Raw genomic sequence first — 20,026 nt, 5'->3', positions numbered from 1 at the left:
TGTGCTCTGCAACGGGAGAGGCCACAACAGTGAGAGGCCCGCATACTGCCAAAAAAAAAAAAAAAAAGGGGGGGGTGGGGGAATATTGGGTAGGCAATTTCCAGTTTCTGCCATACTAGATCAAAATGAAATTACCATTTACAAAAGAAATTACAAATACCAAAGTGTTGATAACCACAATGACTGCATACTTAGAGAACAATGAGAGTAAATTAGAAACTAATAATAATAATAAAAAAAGACCACTCATGCCTGCATACAAAAAAATACACTTCAACTCCCCGATGGGTCCAAAAAACTCTGTAATGGAAATAACATTTACATCCAAACCAAAACAAAAGCACCTCATAAAACATATGCAGCTACAGCTGAATGGTATTAGGGGAAATTTATCACCTTAAACATTCATCAGAAAATTAAAACTGGAAATCAACAAGCCAGCAGTAGTACACTTTAAGGATGAGGCACCAATCTTTGCTTCTAGTATGAATTTTCTTAGAACACAGTAAGTGACGTTCATGAAGGTGTTACCACATGATTTACATACACAGGGTTCCTCTTAGTTGTGAGTTCTCAAGTCTTCAAAATGATGAGCGACAATTTCTTACATTCACAGGGTGTCTCCACAGTGTGAGACCTTGCGTGCTAAGATCTGAAAAAGCCTTGCAGACATTTCCTTATTCCTTACTTTATATGTTTCCTCTAGTGTGAGTTTTCAAATGTCTTCGAAAGTAAGCGGGACAAACAAAGGCTTTCCCACACTCCTTACATTCATAGGGCTTCTCACCAGTGTGGCTTCTTACGTGTCTTCGAAAGGATGAAGGACAACTGAATGCTTTCCCACATTCCAGACATTCAAAGGGTTTCTCTCCAGTGTGCATCCTTGTGTGGACAGTAAGGTATGAAGAATGGCGAAAGGCTTTCCCACACTCCTTACATTCATAGGGTTTCTCCCCAGTGTGCGTTCTCATGTGGATCCTAAGGGCTGAGGGGTAAATGAAGGCTTTTCCACATTTCTTACATTCATAAGGTTTCTCTCCAGTGTGAGTTCTTGTATGTACCGTAAGGTGGGAGGAACTAATAAAGGCTTTCCCACATTCCTTACATTCATAAGGCTTCTCTCCACTGTGAGTTCTTAAGTGTTCAGTGAGGGATGAAGAACGACTAAAGGCCTTCCCACATTCCTTACATTCGTACTGCACCTTTCCAGTGTGATCTCTCACATGTGCTCTAAAGGACGAGGGACAACTGAAGGCTTTTCCACATTCCTTACATTCGTAGGGTTTCTCTCTACTTTGATTTTTCACATGTGTATTCAGGGAAGTGGGAAGATAGAAGGCTTTTCCACATTCCAGACATTCATAGGGTTTCTCCCCAGTGTGTTTTCTCATATGGATACTTAAGGAGGATGGACAATTGTAGGCTTTCCCGCATTCCTTACATTTATAGGGTTTCTCTCCCGTATGTGTTCTGACATGTACGGTGAGCTTTGAGGACTCACTGAAGGCTTTCCCACACTCTTTACATTCATAAGGCTTCTCTCCAGTATGGATTCTTATATGTATTATAAGGTGAGAAGAGGAACTGAAGGCCTTCCCACACTCCTTACACTCATATGGCTTATCTCCACTGTGAATTCTTTTGTGTTTGGAGAGTGAGGAGGAACAACTAAAGGCTTTCCCACACTCCTTACATTCATAAGGCTTATCTCCACTGTGAATTCTTTTGTGCTCTGTAAGGGATGAAGAACAGCTAAAGGTTTTCCCACATTCCTTGCATTCATAGTTTGTCTTTCCTGTGTGAATCTTCATATGCGCCCTAAAGAATGAAGAACAACTGAAGGCTTTGGTACATTCCTTACATTCATAGGGTTTCTCTTCAGTGGGAGTTTTCATATGCTTCTTAAAACAAGCAAAAAAATGGAAAGCTTTCCCACATTCCTTACACTGATAGGGTTTGCTTCCAGTGTGAGACCTTATGTGATTCTTAAGGGATAAATGATCTGTGAAGGCCTTTTTACACGCTTGGCATTCAAAGGCTTTTACTTCAGTAGTTCTCTTGAGTATATTAAGATTTGAGATATGGCTGAAAGTTTGTCTACACTGATTTTCTTCGTTATGTTCATAGATGTTCTCCACCATGTGACTTCTTTTAAAAAATAAAAATCACATTATTAGCAGCAAGTAAATTTTTACCATTTTCAGTGACTACATCTGTTTCCTTCCCTGTCCAATGATAAGCTGAAAGTTCTCACAGAGGGCTCTACGATAGCCAATATTATCACTGAGTTTTTGGCTTATGGGTTTTTCTGATGGTTGCTTACAAATGAATTATGTGTCAAACATGGAAGAGCTCAGTCTCATTTGTGGAAAAAATATCTTATGAAAATTCCATATGAAATCACAATTTTTGACCAAGTTTTATATACATGTTTTTTTAATTTCGTGACATTTTAAGATTCTCTCCTGAGACACTACTCTTTCTTATATGAATAGCACTCACCTCAAATGTCTCTCATGGTTTTTGTTCTGATAATCAAAACCATGGTATTCCCAGCTTTTGTGTAAAATGGACAACGAGGAAGCACTCCTTTTGAATCTTACTACATTCTGTTCACTGGATATTTTTTCTCCATAAGTATCTTGTGCGGCGACTAATTCATTAGTTTTAAGTTGAGTCTCAAAACCTGAAACAAAAAAGTAAAGGCATCATGAAAGAAGGACTTTTGGCAGTGTGGCTGGTTCAGGACTTTCCCAATAAGCACAGGGTCAAAATGGCAAAGCAATTAAGAAATAATCCCACAAAGATTGAGACTGATGGTAACATAAATAGGGTATTCCTAGGGGAGCAAAACAAAAAGGAACTGGGTAAAATGCACATGACCGAATACTACATTACAAAGAGGAAATATGGGCTTTCCCAAGAACAAGGACTGATGAAAAGTCAAAATAGTAATCGAAGGTATCTGTGGAAGATCAGCTTCCTCAGACATGGCAAAGTTTCACTTTGCTTTTATTTGATTTTTCCAAATGTAATATCCCCCAACCAAGTCAGTTTCTCCCAAGGATTCTTGCCTTCCTGATGCTCCCCCTGGGTGGGTCCTCTCTCTGCTATCTCCAGGTCCTCCTCTTGTTTCCACTGGGAGATCAGATAGGGTGTGTGTAGTGGATACCCTGTTCATGTGGAAAGGTATATCATGAGGCAAAACAATGAGGAACCATAAACATTTCCATGAGACAGGGCAAAAACTTTGCTCTTCTGTTACTCTAAAGCAAGTAGGAGCTTAATTGCAACAAAATGTTGAATTTATTTTTTTAAGGTGGGAGGGGGTGGTGTGATGTCTAGAACTGATCTGACATTCACACCTAAACCTCAGTATTATTAGAAACTGGTCCAATATTCACAGGCAGGACATACTGTTCTCCTGTTGAAGATAAATAATCTCAGAATACCAATCTCAGACAAGGTTACTCTGAGACCATGATAAGATGAAACAAAATAAGGCTACTTCATAATTTAGCCTAGGGACAGACAAAAAAATGTCACTGTGCCATCCACAAAATACTAACAGAATTTCCCCTGCATCCAGATTTCTGTCAGCATCCAATCTAAAGTGAACACCTAGGGACTGGGTTGAATGGTGTCCCTAAAAAATTCATGTCCATATATATACATTACTATGTATAAAATAGACAACTAATGAGAACCTACTGTACAGCACAGGGAACTCTACTCAATGATCTGTGGTGACCTAAATAGGAAGGAAATCTAAAAAAGAGTGGAAATATGTATACGTATAACTGACTCACTTTGCTGTACAGCAGAAACTAACACAACATTGTAAAGCAACTCTACTCCAATAAAAATAAATAAATAAATGACAGCATAATATAAAAAAAATTCATGTCCAAACAGATCAATGGAACAGAACACAGTCCATAAATAAGTCAATATAAATATAGTCATAAATATAGTCAACTTATCTTTGACAAAGGTGCAAAGGCAATACAATGGAGAAAAATATAGTCTTTCCAACAAACAGTGCTAAAATAACTACTAGACATCAACATACATTAAAAAAAAAAAAGAATCTTGACCTTACACTCTTGCAAAAATTAACTCAAAATACAGGGGGAGGCATACAAAGCTTCAGGAAAAGTTGGGGCCCCATCAATAGGGAGTAAAAACTTAGTTCAAAATAGATCACAGATCTAAATGTAAAACATAAAACTATAGAACTCTTAGAAGATAACATAGGAAAAAATGTAGGTGACCTAAGATTTGGCGATGACTTGTTAGATAGGTGAAAATTAATCAGGGGAAACTTCACTAAAATGGAGTTGAGAGGCTGGAAGGAGAAGCTTTCATGCAGTTCCACAGGACATCAATTATAGGAAGAGGGCTTCCCTGGTGGCGCAGTGGTTAAGAATCCGCCTGCCAATGCAGGGGTCACCAGTTCGAGCCCTGGTCCAGGAAGATCCCACTTGCCATGGAGCAACTAAGTCCGTGTGCCACAACTACTAAGCCTGTGCTCTAGAGCCCACAAACCACAACTACTGAGCCCACGTGCCACAACTACTGAAGTCCATGTGCCTAGAGCCCATGCTCCACAACAAGAAGCCACCAAAATGAGAAGCCCGTGCACTGCAACGAAGAGTAGTCCCCACTCACTGCAACTAGAGAAAGCCCACGTGCAGCAAGAAAGACTCAATGCAGCCAAAAATAAATAAATTTATAAAAAAACAAATTACAGGAAGAATTGTCGATTACAGACTCCAACAAAAGAATCATCAGGGCTTCCCTGGTGGCGCAGTGGTTGAGAGTCCACCTGCCAATGCAGGGGACACGGGTTCGTGCCCCGGTCTGGGAAGATCCCACATGCTGTGGAGCGGCTATGCCCGTGAGCCATGGCTGCTGAGCCTGCGCGTCCGGAGCCTGTGCTCCGCAACAGGAGAGGCCACAACAGTGAGAGGCCCGTGTACCACAAAAAAAAAAAAAAAAAAAAGAATCATCAAGAATCACCAGTTATAATCCTGACAGGAAAAGATGTACATTGCATCCCCTATAAGAAATCAACTACCCCAGCAACTAAGCCAATATGAAACCATCATCACCCTGAATTCTCATTTTTCTCCAATAGACTTTCATCCAAAACAACCTCTCCCAAATTCCTCCTTTTTCTCTATAAAATTATGTTCTTCTCCCTTGTTTTTTGGACTTGCCTATGGCTTTTGTTATAGCTTTCTTGTCCTAAATTGCAATTCCTCTGCTATGCCCAAATAAACCATTTTTGTTGGTAAAATAACTATCTTATTTTTAAGGTCAACAGATAATGACCTGAAAGACACAATTCATGAGAGAAAGAATTGACAAGTTGGACTTCATTAAAATTAAAAACTTTTGCTCTGAGAAAAAACTGCCAAGAGAATAAAAAGCCACAGACTGGAAGAAATTATCTGAAAAAGACATATCTGATAAAGAAGTGTTATCCAAAATATACACAGAATTCTTAAAACTCAAAAATAAAGAAAATAAACAACCCGATTTAAAAAATGGGCCAAAAACCTTAACAGACACCTCATCAAGGAAGATACACAGATGGCAAATAAGCATATGAAAAGATGTTCCACATCATATGTCATCAGGAAGATGCAAATCAAAACAATGTGATACCACTATACACCTATAAGAATGGCCAAAATCCAGAACACTGACAACAAAGAATTTTGAGAATGTGGAGCTGGTGGGAATGCAAAATGGTACAGTCACTTTGGAATACAGTTTGGCAGTTTCTTACAAAACCAAACATACTCTTAACCATACAGACAGGCAATTGCACTCCCTAGAATTTACCCAAAGGAGTTAACAACATGTCTACACAAAAACCTGCATGTGGATGTTTAGAGCAGCTTTATTCATAATTGCCAAAACTTGGAAGCAATCAAAATGTTCTTCAGTGGGTGAATGGATAAACAGGCTGTGGTACATCCAGACAATAAAATATTAATCAGCACTAAAAAGAAATGAGCTATCCAGCCATGAAAAGAGGTGGAAAAACCTTAAATGCATATTACTAAGTGAAAGAAGCCAGTCTGAAGAGGTTATATATATATATACTGTGTGATTCCAACTACTTGACATTCTGGAAAAGGCAAAACTATGGAGACAGTAAAAAGATCAGTTGTTGCCAGGAGTTGTGGGGAAGGAGAGATAAATTGGGGTGAAGGGGATACAGAATTTTTAAGGGTAGTAAAGCTACTTTATGATAATATAATGGTGGATATGTCATTATATATTTGTCCAAACCTTAAAATGTACAACACCAAAAGTGAACACTAATATAAACTCTGGACTTAAGGTGATAATGATGTGTCAGTGTAGGTTCATCAACTGTTACAAATATACCACTCTGGTAGGAAGGCTGTGAGTGTATGGGGACAGGGGGTATATGGGGAATATCTATCTGTACCTGTTACTCAATTTTGCTGTGAACCTATAAACTGCTCTAAGAAAAATAAAGTGTACTGAGAAAAAAATCCCTGTCCTCCCAGAATTTCAGAATGTTACTTTATTTGGAAATAGGGTCTTTGCAGATATAATCAAGTTAAGGTAAGTTATACTGGATTAGGGTAGGCCCTAAATGCAATGACTGGCGTCCTTACAAGGACAGAAAGACTTAGAGACAGAGGACGAAGGCCATGTGAAGATGGAGGCAGAGATCAGAGTGATGCAGCTGCAAGCCAAGGATTGCTGGCAACCACCAACAGCTAGGAAGGGGACAAGGAGAGATTTTTCCTGAGCCTTCGGAAGGGTCATGACACTCTCATTTCAGACTTCCAACCTCCAGAAATTTAAAAGAATAAGGTTCTGTTGTTCTTGGCCACCCAGTTTGTGGTGCTTTGTTATGGAAGGCCTAGGAAACCAATACAGCCTGCTTCCACAGACCTACCCCCAAGTCATTCAACCTAAGTACACAAATCCTATAATATTTACTTTCTAACACCTTCTTTCTGAGACATGCCATGGCTCCCCATGGCATGTGTTCTCCCTCACTGCTCAAAGTAACAAACCCAACTTGCTTAACTGGTGGTCTCTGGGTACAGAGCACTAACGCTGTAAAATTCTCAAAAGGTCCCAAACCACCAATTTTCTCCCTGTGCCCCAAAGTGACCCCCGAAGTCTGTGCCCACAATTTCTACACTTAATAAGCCTTGAGGCTTCCAACCACAAGAAAAAGAGAAAGTCAGTTCAATACATGTTTATTTTCTTTCTTTTTTAATCTTAATTTCATATTTATCTTCTTGCCCATTACACCTAAGCATTTTGAATACAGTCACATCTTGTTTTTTATAGTATACATTCAAAAGGGTTTGATATAGAGTTCACCTTCAAAAAAAATGCTTAATGAATGAAAGAATGACTGAATGAAGAAAAATAAGACCAACAGCATCTTTATAACACTGGATGAAATGAAAAGTCTGCATTCAGTGCCAGTGTCAGAATGGATAAGGAGATTTCCACTGATTCTTTTTTGTTGCTGTTTTATACTGGTAGAATATTTCAACAATATGCATTGTTATTGTTTATTTTCATGGTGAACCCACTAGACTGTAAGTTCCTTGGGGTCAGTGACCATGTCTGTCTTATTTACCAATTTATTCCAATTCCTCAACCCAAATCCTAGAACAAAGTCAATTAGTAAGATAAAACTGTTTTCTAAACGACTAAATGAAGGAATGTTGCCACCCTTACCTAATGAGGCCAGGTTCCGGAAGTTTTCCAGCATCACATCTCTGTAGAGGTTTCTCTGAGCGAGATCTAGCAAAGCCCACTCCTCCTGGGTAAAGTCCACAGCCACATCCTCAAAGACCACTGGTTCCTAAAACATTCCACATATTTTGTTCAGAAAAGTGCCAACTCCCCCAATGTGTGCAGGAGGATGAATGAGGCTGGAAATACTGAGGAACTGAGAATCAATTCATAGGAAGTTCAGAAGATTCTATTCTCCCAACATCTACCCTAGGATTCAGTCATCAGATCTTCTTCGTTCTACATAAGCATCCTGACTGATCAAATTTTCTCACAGATTTAACAACACTTTTGAAACAATAAATTTATCTTTCCACAGTTTGATGGTGACCAATTCCAGTCTTACAATAATCCAGAACATCCAGAGGATTTAGCAGAAATGAAATGCTCTAGAAATGAAATAATAATTTCTACATTGAAACCAGCAAAAATTCCTTGTTACAGAAACAATTTCACTGCTTCCTTATATCCCACCACAGCAACCAGCACAACACGAAACACTGGGTCAAATCTGGATGAGGTTTTAATGAATAAAAACACACTGAGGGACAGAGAGCTTTCCTTTTTTTTTTTCATTCCCCACAAACCTTGGGCCCAGGAGTCTGCAAGAAGCACAAGATTCAACCCAGGCCCACAGCCGGCCACATTTTCTTGCACTCAAGGCCAGGGGCTGTAAATTATACAACATGAGCTAAATTCAGCCTATCATTTATTTATGTAAGTAAAGTTTTATTGGAACACAATAAAACATTTGTTTATCCACTGTATATGGCTGCTTTCACACTAAAATGGCAGAACTGAGTAAAACAGAAACTCTATGGCCTTCAAAGCCTAAAATGCTTACTATGTGGCCCAATGCAGGAACAGGTTGCTGACCCCTGCTCTAAACAATTAGGAGATCGATGGCCCGGTGGAACTGAAATATTCTTTTGGAGAATTATTAGCTCTTACTCACCTGTGTCATATTTTTCTGTAACTCAGCAGCTGTTCTTTCTTCCTCCATGTTCCCTTCATGAAGAAAGACAGAGTATTGAGAAGTTAGAGCTGAGGCAGGAGAAAGAAGACACGAGAATCTGGGTCTCCCCACAATTTCCATAATCAAGACTGTGGATTTTGCAGCATATCTGTTAGGAGTGATCACTCCCCTCAAAACACACACACACACACAGACATGCATAGCCCCAAGACACCCAAGCAAACACACATCAATCTTGTAAGAAAATAGAGGGAGGGGGGAAGAAGTTAGAGCAATCTTATCTCCTCTAGAGCTATAAAACAGTCCTCTGGTTCTTGTAGATCATAAAAAAAAACAGGTTAAGAGTCCCATTTTGTAAGCAAGTTAACTGTAGTCTAAAAAAATTTAACTGTCAATTTGACCATAATAATGAAAACATAAAAAAAAAATCAGAGAATGCCTTCAATAGTAAGAATATACACACCATCTCAAATCCAGGAAAGTGTGACCTGTATGCCAGACTTCCGGGGGTTCCACTTCCAATATTTATTTCTGTACTGCTTGGCAGGCTAACATGTATTACTCCTCAGTCCCTGACTACTAGATCCTCTCCCACAAGGGCTGCAGGGTCCCCAAAACCTGGTTTTTGAGAAAGAGCATCAACTGACTGAATTCCACATGCAGGTGGCAAGAGAAGACTTCTCCTACTCAATTCTGCAGGAATTGTACAGGAGGTACAGCAGCAGCAGAACAAGAACACTCGGAGTGAAGTTAGCAGTGTGTGTCATCTCTCACAGTGATATCTGTAGCACTACTGCACAAATTTCAAATAACGAAAATGCAACAGTTTCTTCCACTGCCGTGGATGAAGTATGTATTTTAAAGCCAATACAAACTGTAACATTCTTTACTAACATGCTCCATTTAAGCAACCAAGATATGAGAATGACTTGGCAAAGAGATGCCTATACCTCTGCAAAAAGATTATTCATAGAAACTCTGCAAATCAGATCCTATCAAAACCAGTTTATAGTTGAAGAATCTTGGAAAGAGTCACTTAACTATGTGCTCAATGCTACTCAATTAGAAAGCTGCTGAGGAGCTGTGTGTATGCAGCTGTATTTACCTTCAAAGCCTAAATGCCCAATGAGTGTATTTCTGAACATATACCCTACAATTTAGTTGTCAGTGAGGCCCTTATGCCCTAACATTACCAGGGTCTGGCCTAGAACCCTGTTGGGCACACTATGGAGAGTAGACAAATGAAGTATTCTATTCAAGTGTTTTATCTTTGAGCTCCTTCTCTTGACTAAGCCCTATGTCTTCAGCAGGGATGCTTCCCTTAAGGCCCTGACCTCCTGCTCCTTCATCTCATATTTATTTCGGTAATATTCACCCTGTCCTACTATGTGCAGTCACAGGAGACACAGCACTGAACAAAACAGAAAAATACTAAAGTGCCTGGGTCTTATAATCGTTTGAAGGAGGACCACTAAATTAACAAAATATTATCAGGTGGTGGTATATGCTATATAAAAATGCATCACATTATAGGGATAAGGAGATACACACATATTTATCTTTAGCAAATCAGGACTACTTATGTGACAGGGTAGAAGCAGGAAATTAAAATAACTGTTTCAGATAACACTAGAAATCCATGGCTGGTGTGGTACATATATTTATATACAACTGACCCTTGAACAATTGCAGGGGTTGGGGCACCAACCCTCCAGCAGTAGCAAATATGAGTATAACTCATAGTCAGCCCCCAGTACCCAAGGACTCAACCAACACTGATCCTGTAGTATTGTAGTATTTAGTACTGAAAATAATCTGCATATAAGTGGACGCGTGCATTTCAAACCCATGTTGCTCAAGGGTTAATTGTATTTACAAATATCATCCATTCCTGTAGAAGAAAAATCAGTATCAATGGGGTAACCATTGACTTATAAGGGCAGAAAAAGAACAGCATAAAGGTTTAGGGAAAAAAATGAGTATGTGACAAAATTAACAATATTTTAAAAAACTTAAACAGAATCAGATAAAGCTAAATGGCAATACTACCCAAAGCAATCTACAGATTTAATGCCATCCCTATCAAATTACCCATGACATTACAGAACTAGAATAATCCTAAAATTTATATGGAACGATAAAAGACCCAGAATTGCCAAAGCAATCCTGAGGAAAAAGAACAAAGTGAAAGGCATAACCCTCCTAGGCTTCAGACAATACTACAAAGCTACAGTAATCAAAACAGTGTGGTACTGGCACAAAAACAGACATACAGATCAATGGAACAGAACAGAGAGCCCAGAAATAAACCCACACGCCTACGGTCAATTAATCTTCAACAAAGGACGCAAGAATACACAATGGGAAAAAGACCGTCTCTTCAGCAAGTGTAGCTGGGAAAGTTGGACAGCTGCATGTAAATCAATGAAATTAGAACACAACCTCGCCGGTGGAGAAAAGGGAAACCTCCTACACTGTTGGTGGGAATGTAAATTGGTACAGCCACTATGGAGAACAGTATGGAGGTTCCTTAAAAGACTAAATATAGAACTACCATATGATCCAGCAATCCCACTCCTGGGCATATATTTGGAGAAAACCATAATTCAAAAAGATACATGTACCCCAAAGTTCACTGCAGCACTATTTACAATAGCCAAGACATGGAAGCAACCTAAATGTCCGTCAACAGAGGAGTGGATAAAGAACATATATATATACAGTAGAATATCTATATATACAGTAGAATATTAGTATATCTATATTAGAATATCTATATACAGTAGAATATTAGTCAGCCATAAAAAAGAATGAAATAATGCCATTTGCAGCAACATGGATGGACCTAGAGACTGTCATACTGAGTGAAGTAAGTCAGACGAGAAAGACAAATATCATATGATATTGCTTATACGTGGAATCTAAAAAAAGGTACAAATGAACTTATTTACAAAATAGAAAGAGTCATAGATGTATAAAACAAACTTATGGTTACCAAGGGGGCAAGGAGGGAGAGGGATAAAGTGAGAGACTGGGACTGACATATACACACTACTATATATAAAATAGATAACTAATAAGGGCCTACTGTATAGCACAGGAACTCTACTCAGTACTCTGTAATGACCTATATGGGAAAAGACTCTAAAAAAGAGTATATATATATATATATACACACATATATATGCTATATATATATACTATACTATATATACTATATGTATAGTATATATATACTATATATATATAACATATATAGTATATAGTATATATATACTATATATATATAACATATTTATAGTATATATATACTATATATATAGTATATATACTATATATATAACTCTATATATATACTATATATATATATACTATATATACTATACATATATATAAAACTGACTCACTTTGCTGTACACCTGAAACTAATACAAAATTGTAAATCAGCTATACTCCAATAAAAATTAAAAAAAAAGAACACACCCTCTCACCATACACAAAAACAAACTGAAAATGGCTTAAAGACTTAAACATAAGGTGTGACACCATAAAACTCCTAGGAGAGATCATAGGCAAAGCATTTTCCAACATAAATTGTACCAATGTTTTCTTAGGTCAGTCTCCCAAGGCAACAGAAATAAAAACAAAAGTAAATGGGACCTAATCAAACTTACAAGCTTTTGCACAGCAAAGGAAACCATAAACAAAACGAAAAGACAGCCTATGGAATGGGAGAAAATATTTACAAATAATGCAACCAGCAAGGCTTAATTTCAAAAATACACAAACAGCTCATACAACTCAACAACAACAAAAAAACAACCCGATCAATAAATGGGCAGAAGGACTTCCCTGGCAGTCCAGTGGTTAAGACTCCACACTTCCAATGCAGGAGGCACGGATTTGATCCCTGGTCGGAGAACTAAGATACCACATGCCACACAGCCAAAAAAAAAAAATGGCAAATAGGCACATGGAAAGATGCTCAACAATGCTAATTGTTAGAGAAATGCAAATCAAAACTATAATGGGGTACCCCACCTCACACTGGTCAGAATGGCCATCATTAAAAAGTCTACAGATAACAAGCACTGGAGAGGGTGTGGAGAAAAGGGAACCCTCCTACACTGTTAGTGGGAATGTAAGTTGGTGCAGCCACTATGGAAAACAGTATAGAGTTCCTCAAAAAACTAAAAATAGAATTAACATATGACCCAGCAATCCCACTCCTGGACATATACCCAGAGAAAACTATAACTCAAAAAGATACATGCACCCCTATGTTCAAAGCAGCACTATTCACAATAGCCAAGACATGGAAACAATCTAAATGTCCATGAACAGATGAATGGATAAAGAAGATGTGGTACATATACACAATGGAATACTACTCAGCCATAAAAAAGAGAAGGGAATAATGCTATCTGCAGCAACATGGATACAACTAGAAATTATCATACTAAGTAAAGTAAGTCAGAAAAAGAAAGACAAATACCATATGATATCACTTATATGTGGATCTAAAATATGGCACAAATGAAACTACAAAACAGGAACAGACTCACAGATATAGAGAACAGATTTGTGTTTACCAAGGGGGAGAAAGGGTGGGAGAGGGATAGACTAGGCGTTTGGGGTTAGCAGATGCAAACTATTACATATAGAATGGATAAACAACAAGATCCTACTGTATAGCACAGGGAACTATATTCAATATCCTGGGATAAACCATAATGGAAAAGAGTATTAAAAAAGAATGTATATATGTGTATAACTGAGTCACTTTGCTGTACAGTAGAAATTAACACAACATTGTAAATCAACTATACTTCAATTAAAAAAATAATAAAGTGAAAAAAATGTTTAAAAAATTAAAAAATATAGGGACTTCCCTGGCAGTCCAGTGGTTAAGACTCTGCGCTTCCAACGCAGGGGGCACGGGTTCGATCCCTGGTCAGGGAGCTAAGATCCCGCATGCTGCAGGACCAAAAAATAAAATAAAATAAATAAATGAATATAAACACAAAACCTGTTTACATCCAGTCATTAAAGAAAAAAATTAGCAGTTTAGAACATACCTACAAAGGAAACAGAAGTTGCAGATTGTTTTACAGACAGGTTCACCAAGTAAGTAAAGGATTCATAATTCCATTTTTTGGGGGGGTGGGGGGTGCTGTTTTCCTGTGTATTTCCAAGACCAGAAAAGTACTCAAAACTCAAATATATGTGTATACACACACACACACGTACATAAATATATGAAAGATCTCATTCATATATACAAGGGCAAAATATTAAAGTATTAGTACAGTCCAGAAATGAATAATGAAGATAATAATCACAAAATAAGTTCATTTCCTCCTAGGAATGAAGTGTGGTTAAAATGATTAACATAATTAAAATGATTAATATAATTCACATTAATAGAAAAAGATCACATGACTCATCCCCTTCGATACAAAATAGTGACTGATCTCTATCAATATGCATTGATGATAATAATTTAACCCACTAGGACTAGAGGGAAATAGGCTTTAATTAGAAAAAATATATATTATTTACAAACACCTACAGCAAACATTCTATTTAATGGTGAAATGGCAGAATAATTCCCTCTGGGATCAGGAACAAGACAAGGATGCAACTTAAATGCTATTCTACATTGAACTGAAAGTCCTGGCAAACGCACTAAATAAATAAAAAGAATATGAGGTACACAAAATTAGAAAGAAAACGCAGAAACTGACATATGATCACACTTTTGGTGTGAAATTCAAAAAAAATCTACAGATAAATGACTAACATTTAGAGCTGCAACTGGCAAGGGCGGTTAAAAAGATACTAAGTAATCAGTTCACTTTTATGCAGCTGAATATAATGTAGCAAACTGATGCCCACAGGAAGAGAAAAAAAAAATCACAGGTTAAAAATAATATCTCTCGCATCAGGAAGGGAGAGGTGGGGACGGAGTTAGGCAAATGTCACCCCATTCTCACAGAACAAGCCGAAATCCACAGACCTGCGCAGAGACGAGGTTGAGACTCTCGTCCCCGTAACCCGAATGGCAGGGATGCTTTTCCTTTCTGGAAAGAGAGCAGAGGATGATTTTGGAGGCCGATTAAATACGAGGATGGCTCTCCAACTCTCGCCTGCAGCAGACTCACCCCGACTGCTGGACTCTCACAGAGTTCCTGATTCAGTGAGTTTGGTACCAGCCGCGGCTGCTGGAGGCCCCGGGCGCGGGTGTCCCAGCGTGGAGCGGTGGGCACAGCCCAAGCGGCCGCCTTTTGGCCTCTGACCCCAAGGCCAAGCTCTCCACCTCCCGCGCACCAGACTTGGGGCGGGCTGGGCTGAACCAGGTAGGACGCGGACCGAGGCTAAAATTTACATCAGATTTAGACGGGGTTGCAAGGGGACATGGCCGCCGGCTTGCGCACGCGCAGAAGTGCACGGCTGCTTCCGGTTTCTGCGCCAAGCACAGCGTTAGGGGCCGGGCCTCGGGAGCTGGGAAATTTGGGTTGGGAGGGGCGGTGGCAGCTTCCAGCCGCAAGTGGAGGAGAAGTACTAGTTTCCTTCCACGGAGAGACGCGACTGGGTCTTGGGGCTGTGTCAACCTAGGACTTGGGGTTGGAGAGGGCCTGGAGCGGGACCAGGCTATGGGCGGGGCTTGGTTTACTAGGCCTGTGGGGCGGAGATGGGGCGCGACCAGGCCTAGGGGCGTGGCTTAGTTGAATATTCCAAAGAGCTGAGTTTAGGGTGGGATCAGGTCGAGGGGTGGGACTGTAGCAAGAGGAGGTCCCACAGTCAGGCTGGTGATTTGGGGCACTTTGAGACAAGACGATGTCCTCATCCCTGGGGACCACTATAGCAGGTTAACTAGCCAATAAGGCAGAAATGGCAAGCCAAGGCCGGTCTCCGAAGCACAGTTAGGGGAGGCATCTTTGTCCACAGCCAGCACGCCTCTGCTGTGACCCAATCAGATCTGCTGTGAAGGACAGCATCATTCTCACTGCTCCCCAGAGGGATATTGAGACCCCATCCCCAACCCTTGGGTTGGCCCAACTAAAACACTGCTTAAAGTAACCAAAGTCAAGAAAGTTTATATCCCTGCCTCCCTAGGAGCCCAAAGGAGATGGCTTACCCTACTAAAAGAATGCTCCAAACCACGAGATGGGCGTTGGGCCCTGCTTAGGGGAGCTTCTCACCAGGAGGACACCTAGAGAGGAGGTAGGAGCCCAAACTCTTGGGGAGATGAGAAGTGATGGAGTGGAGGATCCTGGAAAAAAAGGTCTGGTGCCCTCTACTGGAGAAAAAAAATGCAGCACGGTGTCCCACAATAGGAATACTGTGTAGAAATTGAGATACTTTATCCTCTGCTTTGCCAGTGACCATCCAAAAAGTAACAAAAGACCAAAAGGGCAAAAGGAGAAGGCCAAAAACAGAGGCGCTGATTCTCTCTTGAAGGAGGAAATACACATCATCTCTCTCCTTAAGGACCTCCCCCCAAGAAGCACTCCCCCTTCACCCCAGGAAGTGAATGAATTGGGAGGAGAATGAGTTAAAAGGGCAATTACCTGCTTAACTATTAAAATCAGCCCACTTTTGCTAAGAGATGCTTCTGTCCTGGTTGTTCCTCCCAGACTCTCCCTTTTCCCATTATTGGAATGGACCGCCTTGGTCAACCTCATGAAATAAGCCTAAAGCTTTTGCTATGGTGGGTGTCACCTGGTGGGAACCAGTTAACTTTCTCCTACCCATGTGGGTGACCAATACGCCACAGTACTGGCTAAGGACAGGCGCTGAAGGATTACGGTCTGTCATAGCTGACTTACTGAAAGAAGGTACTGATTCCTACCATGTCACCTTTCAGTTCCCTGGTGTGTCCTGAGCCAGTATGAATATATGGAGGCTGCCTACAGACTATAGAGGGTTAAACAAGACTACTCCCTTCTTATAACATCGCTACCAAATATCATCACCTTAATGGATGACATTCAAAATAACATGGGTAAATGGTTTGGAGTTATAGATTTAGCTAAATGCATTCTATTCAGTAAAAGTTTCACAGGAGAGAGAGACACCCTCACCTACTGCCCATGTACTTTATCCTTTGCTCCACTGAAGGCAAAGTGGAACAAACTCGAATCTGCTCTGGAGACCCAGGAAGTGGAACTAAAAACCTTGGACTTGGGAATTTCCTGGCGATCCAGTGGTTAGGACTCCACGCTCTCACTGCTGAGGGCCAGGATTCAGTCCCTGGTCCGGGAACTAAAATCTTACAGGCCGTGTGGCACAACCAAAACAAACAAACAAACAAAAAAACCAAAACCTTATTTTTTTTTGCTGTTCAATATCTATATTTAGTTTTTTTATATAAACTGATGTTTTTTAAACTTTTACTTTATATTGGAGTATAGCCGATAACAATATTGTGGTAGTTTCAGGTGCACAGCAAAGCGACTCAACCATACATATACATGTATCCATTCTCCCCCAGACTCCCCTCCCATCCAGACTGCCACATAACATTGAGCAGAGTTCCCTGTGCTATACAGTAGGTCCTTGTTGGTTATCCTTTTTAAATAACAATGTGTACATGTCAATCCCTAACTCCCTAATTATCCCTTACCTCCACCCTTCCCCGCCCCCTGAAAAAACCTTGTATTAGACCACACCATTTGAGCAATACTCTGGGGAAAATCAGATCCTCTACTTCTGGCTCCAAATGACCACCAACTTTAACCCCTAATCTGTGACTGGGCCTCTTCCCTGTAGTCGAAGAGCCAAATCTAGACACAGCTAAGCAGTTTTATATTCTGAAGGTGGCAGAGAAGAAAGCCTCTTACAGCATCAGAACCCAGGAGGCAATGAGAAACTCTCATGACAGGCCTCCCATCCTCTCATGTTCTGGGAGGATCACAGGGCCAACTCCCAGACTCACCACAGGTCAAGTCTTTGCCTGCATAGTCTATGTGGATAGAGGCAAAGTCTCAAGGGCACCATTTCTCCACACCTCTAGCCCCCAATCTTTCATGTATCTAGCTAAGAATTCTTTTTAGGTACTTTTTGTGGTAGGCAGAATAGTGCCCCTTGCCAAAATTACCCATGTCTTAATCTGCAGAACCTCTGAATGTTACTTTATATGGCAAAAGGGACTTTGCAGTTATGACTAAATTAAGGCTTTTGAGATGGGGAGATTACCATGGGTTACCTAGGTGGGCCCAATGTAGTCACAGGGATCCTTGTAAGTGAAAGAGGGAGGCAGGAGTCAGAGAAGGAGATGTGAGGATGGAAGCAGAGGTCAGAGCGATGTGGAGCCATGACCCAAGGAATGGAGGCAATCTCTAGAAGCTGGAAAGACAAGGAAATGAATTCTTCCCTCCAGCCTCTGGAAGAAATACAGCCCTGTGGACCCCCTGATTTTAGCCCAGTGAGACCCAGTCCAGATGCCTGACCTCTACAGCTGTAAGATAAAATACTTGTGTTGTCTTAAGATACTAAGTTTCTGGTAACCTGTGATAAAAAGAGAGGTTCACATATTGAGGTATGGGGAAGTCATTCTGGCCTATACATGAGTTAACTTGCATTTTATGCTAAGAAAAATAGCCTGTTTGTGGCCTATCAAACATGCACTGCAGTCTGCTTTAATTATTAAAGAAAAGTGTCCATTGACCAGAAGTAAAGAATGTCCATGTTAAAAATAAAGATAAAAAAATAAATAAAAAAAAATAAAAAAATAAAAAAAATAAAAAATAAAGATTAAAATAAATAAATAAATTTAAAAAAAAAATAAAGATTAAATGCCTCCCTTCCTGGGACGCCAATGCTGGTACTCCTTCCATACTAAGACTCCCTTTCCAGGTGCCAAGACCACACTGACTAGCTGTGCACGTGCTGATCTGTTTTTTTTAAACCTTGAAGGAATGTATCCCTGACCTTCTTGATGTTCTTTGTTCTCACAAGACATAAAGCTGTACTGAAAACAAGGCTTCTCTAGAGCAGTTTCTCAAAGTAATCTGGGAAGCTGGCTTCCAAGCTATAGTCCTCAGTTTGGCTCAAATAAAACTCTTTTCTTTTCCTATTGTAGATTGCTTATTGATTACTTTTGTCGACACCTATCATAGCAGCAATAGGGGACTAACACAGATACCCTAACAAACTGTCCTGATAGAGCTTGGACCAAAATGGTTCTGTTCCTTTTAGGGAACATCTGACAAGAGTGACTGGGACCATGACTCCCAGTAGGGTGATTCGAGGTAAATGGAGGATATACCACAGCCAGGCTCCCCATCCAGAACCAAGCCAGTTAAATATTAAACTAGGTACAGCAAGAGATGCTGGCAGCCAAACACACCCTGCTTTGACTGGCCAGCAAGAAGTCCAGGGTAATATGATTGTTCATTACCACTCACAGGGCATGCGGGATCCTAGTTCCCCGACTAGGGATCGAACCCACACCCCCTGCAGTGAAAGCTCAGAGTCTTAACCACTGGACCACCAGGAAAGTCCCATATAACAGAGTGTTTAGAACAATGTCATCATCTGTGGAAAATATACAAAATAGGCACCAAAAATAATAGGATGAGGCTAAAGGGAATAATAGTGTCCAGAAAGTGAATTTTGTCCTGTCATTTCAAGTTCAATCTCAAGGGAGGCTGCTCCTTCCGGGAGGCTCTTTGAAGTGTCTACATGTGGGCATCCACTTCAGAGGTCACCGTGGGGCGTAGAGAGTTTGTGGAATGAGACCTCGTTAGAGTTTTACTGTGTTGATTACAAATTCAACATCCTCATTTTACTGCAAGTAAACTGATACTTTCTCATCTCCAGAGACCCTGGAGACCAAAATATTGAACCAATCTCATAAAAGTGTTTGTTACCCTACAGAGCTTCTGTTTGGGATGATGGAAAAGTTTTGGAGATGGATAGTGGGGGTAGCTGCACAATATTGCGAATGTACTTAATGCCACTGAGTCGTACACTTAAAAATGGTTAAATTTTATATTATGTATATTTTACCACAATTTAAAAATATGTTTGTTGTCCTTTGCTGTCTTACCTCATTGTTTGCTTTTTTCCCTGAGCAGCATGTCAGCTATACACACTCTTTCTGATCTCCCAGGAGGAGCAAGGGAAGAAGCTGGAGAAAAGTAGGCAAAGGACTTACCCTGGGCCACTGTGCAGGGAAGCCCCAGATATTGGGAACCAGAGGCCCTATCCTTCCTGATGATTACATTTCAGAGG

The 20,026-nt window shown here is 40.1% G+C and overlaps 1 protein-coding gene across 2 annotated transcripts; it reads right to left on the bottom strand.

The window, feature by feature from the left end:
- Positions 1–213: 213 nt before the first annotated feature.
- On the bottom strand, positions 214–15,183 carry LOC309821236 (uncharacterized protein). 2 transcript variants are annotated; one of them, XM_082652424.1, is made up of 7 exons: positions 14,950–15,183; positions 14,805–14,868; positions 8,765–8,817; positions 7,753–7,879; positions 3,075–3,173; positions 2,503–2,686; positions 214–2,148 (listed from the first exon to the last, which is right to left on the bottom strand). In XM_082652424.1, the coding sequence occupies exons 3-7, from the start codon at positions 8,810–8,812 to the stop codon at positions 690–692; spliced, it is 1,917 nt and encodes a 638-aa protein (XP_082508550.1). In that variant the 5' UTR covers positions 8,813–8,817; positions 14,805–14,868; positions 14,950–15,183; the 3' UTR covers positions 214–689. The 2 variants fall into 2 exon arrangements, with proteins under 2 accessions (XP_082508550.1, XP_082508549.1); XM_082652423.1 differs by lacking the exons at positions 14,805–14,868; positions 14,950–15,183 and having other exon boundaries at positions 8,765–11,807.
- Between the last annotated feature and the right edge of the window lie 4,843 nt (positions 15,184–20,026).

This window comes from Grampus griseus (genome assembly GCF_964374135.1).
Source record: "Grampus griseus genome assembly, chromosome: 3".
Lineage (NCBI taxonomy): Eukaryota > Metazoa > Chordata > Mammalia > Artiodactyla > Delphinidae > Grampus > Grampus griseus.
This window is presented reverse-complemented; position numbering and strand designations above follow the sequence as displayed.

Coding starts and splice junctions, on each gene's coding strand:
- LOC309821236 (XM_082652423.1), bottom strand. CDS start 8,986: ATGCATGTCTGTGTGTGTGTGTGTGTTTTGAGGGGAGTGATCACTCCT. Junction 3,174..7,752: donor CCGGAACCTGGCCTCATTAG/GTAAGGGTGGCA, acceptor CCACATGAACAG/GGTATCCACTACACACACCC. Junction 2,149..2,502: donor AACCATGAGAGACATTTGAG/GTGAGTGCTATT, acceptor ATTTTTTAAAAG/AAGTCACATGGTGGAGAACA.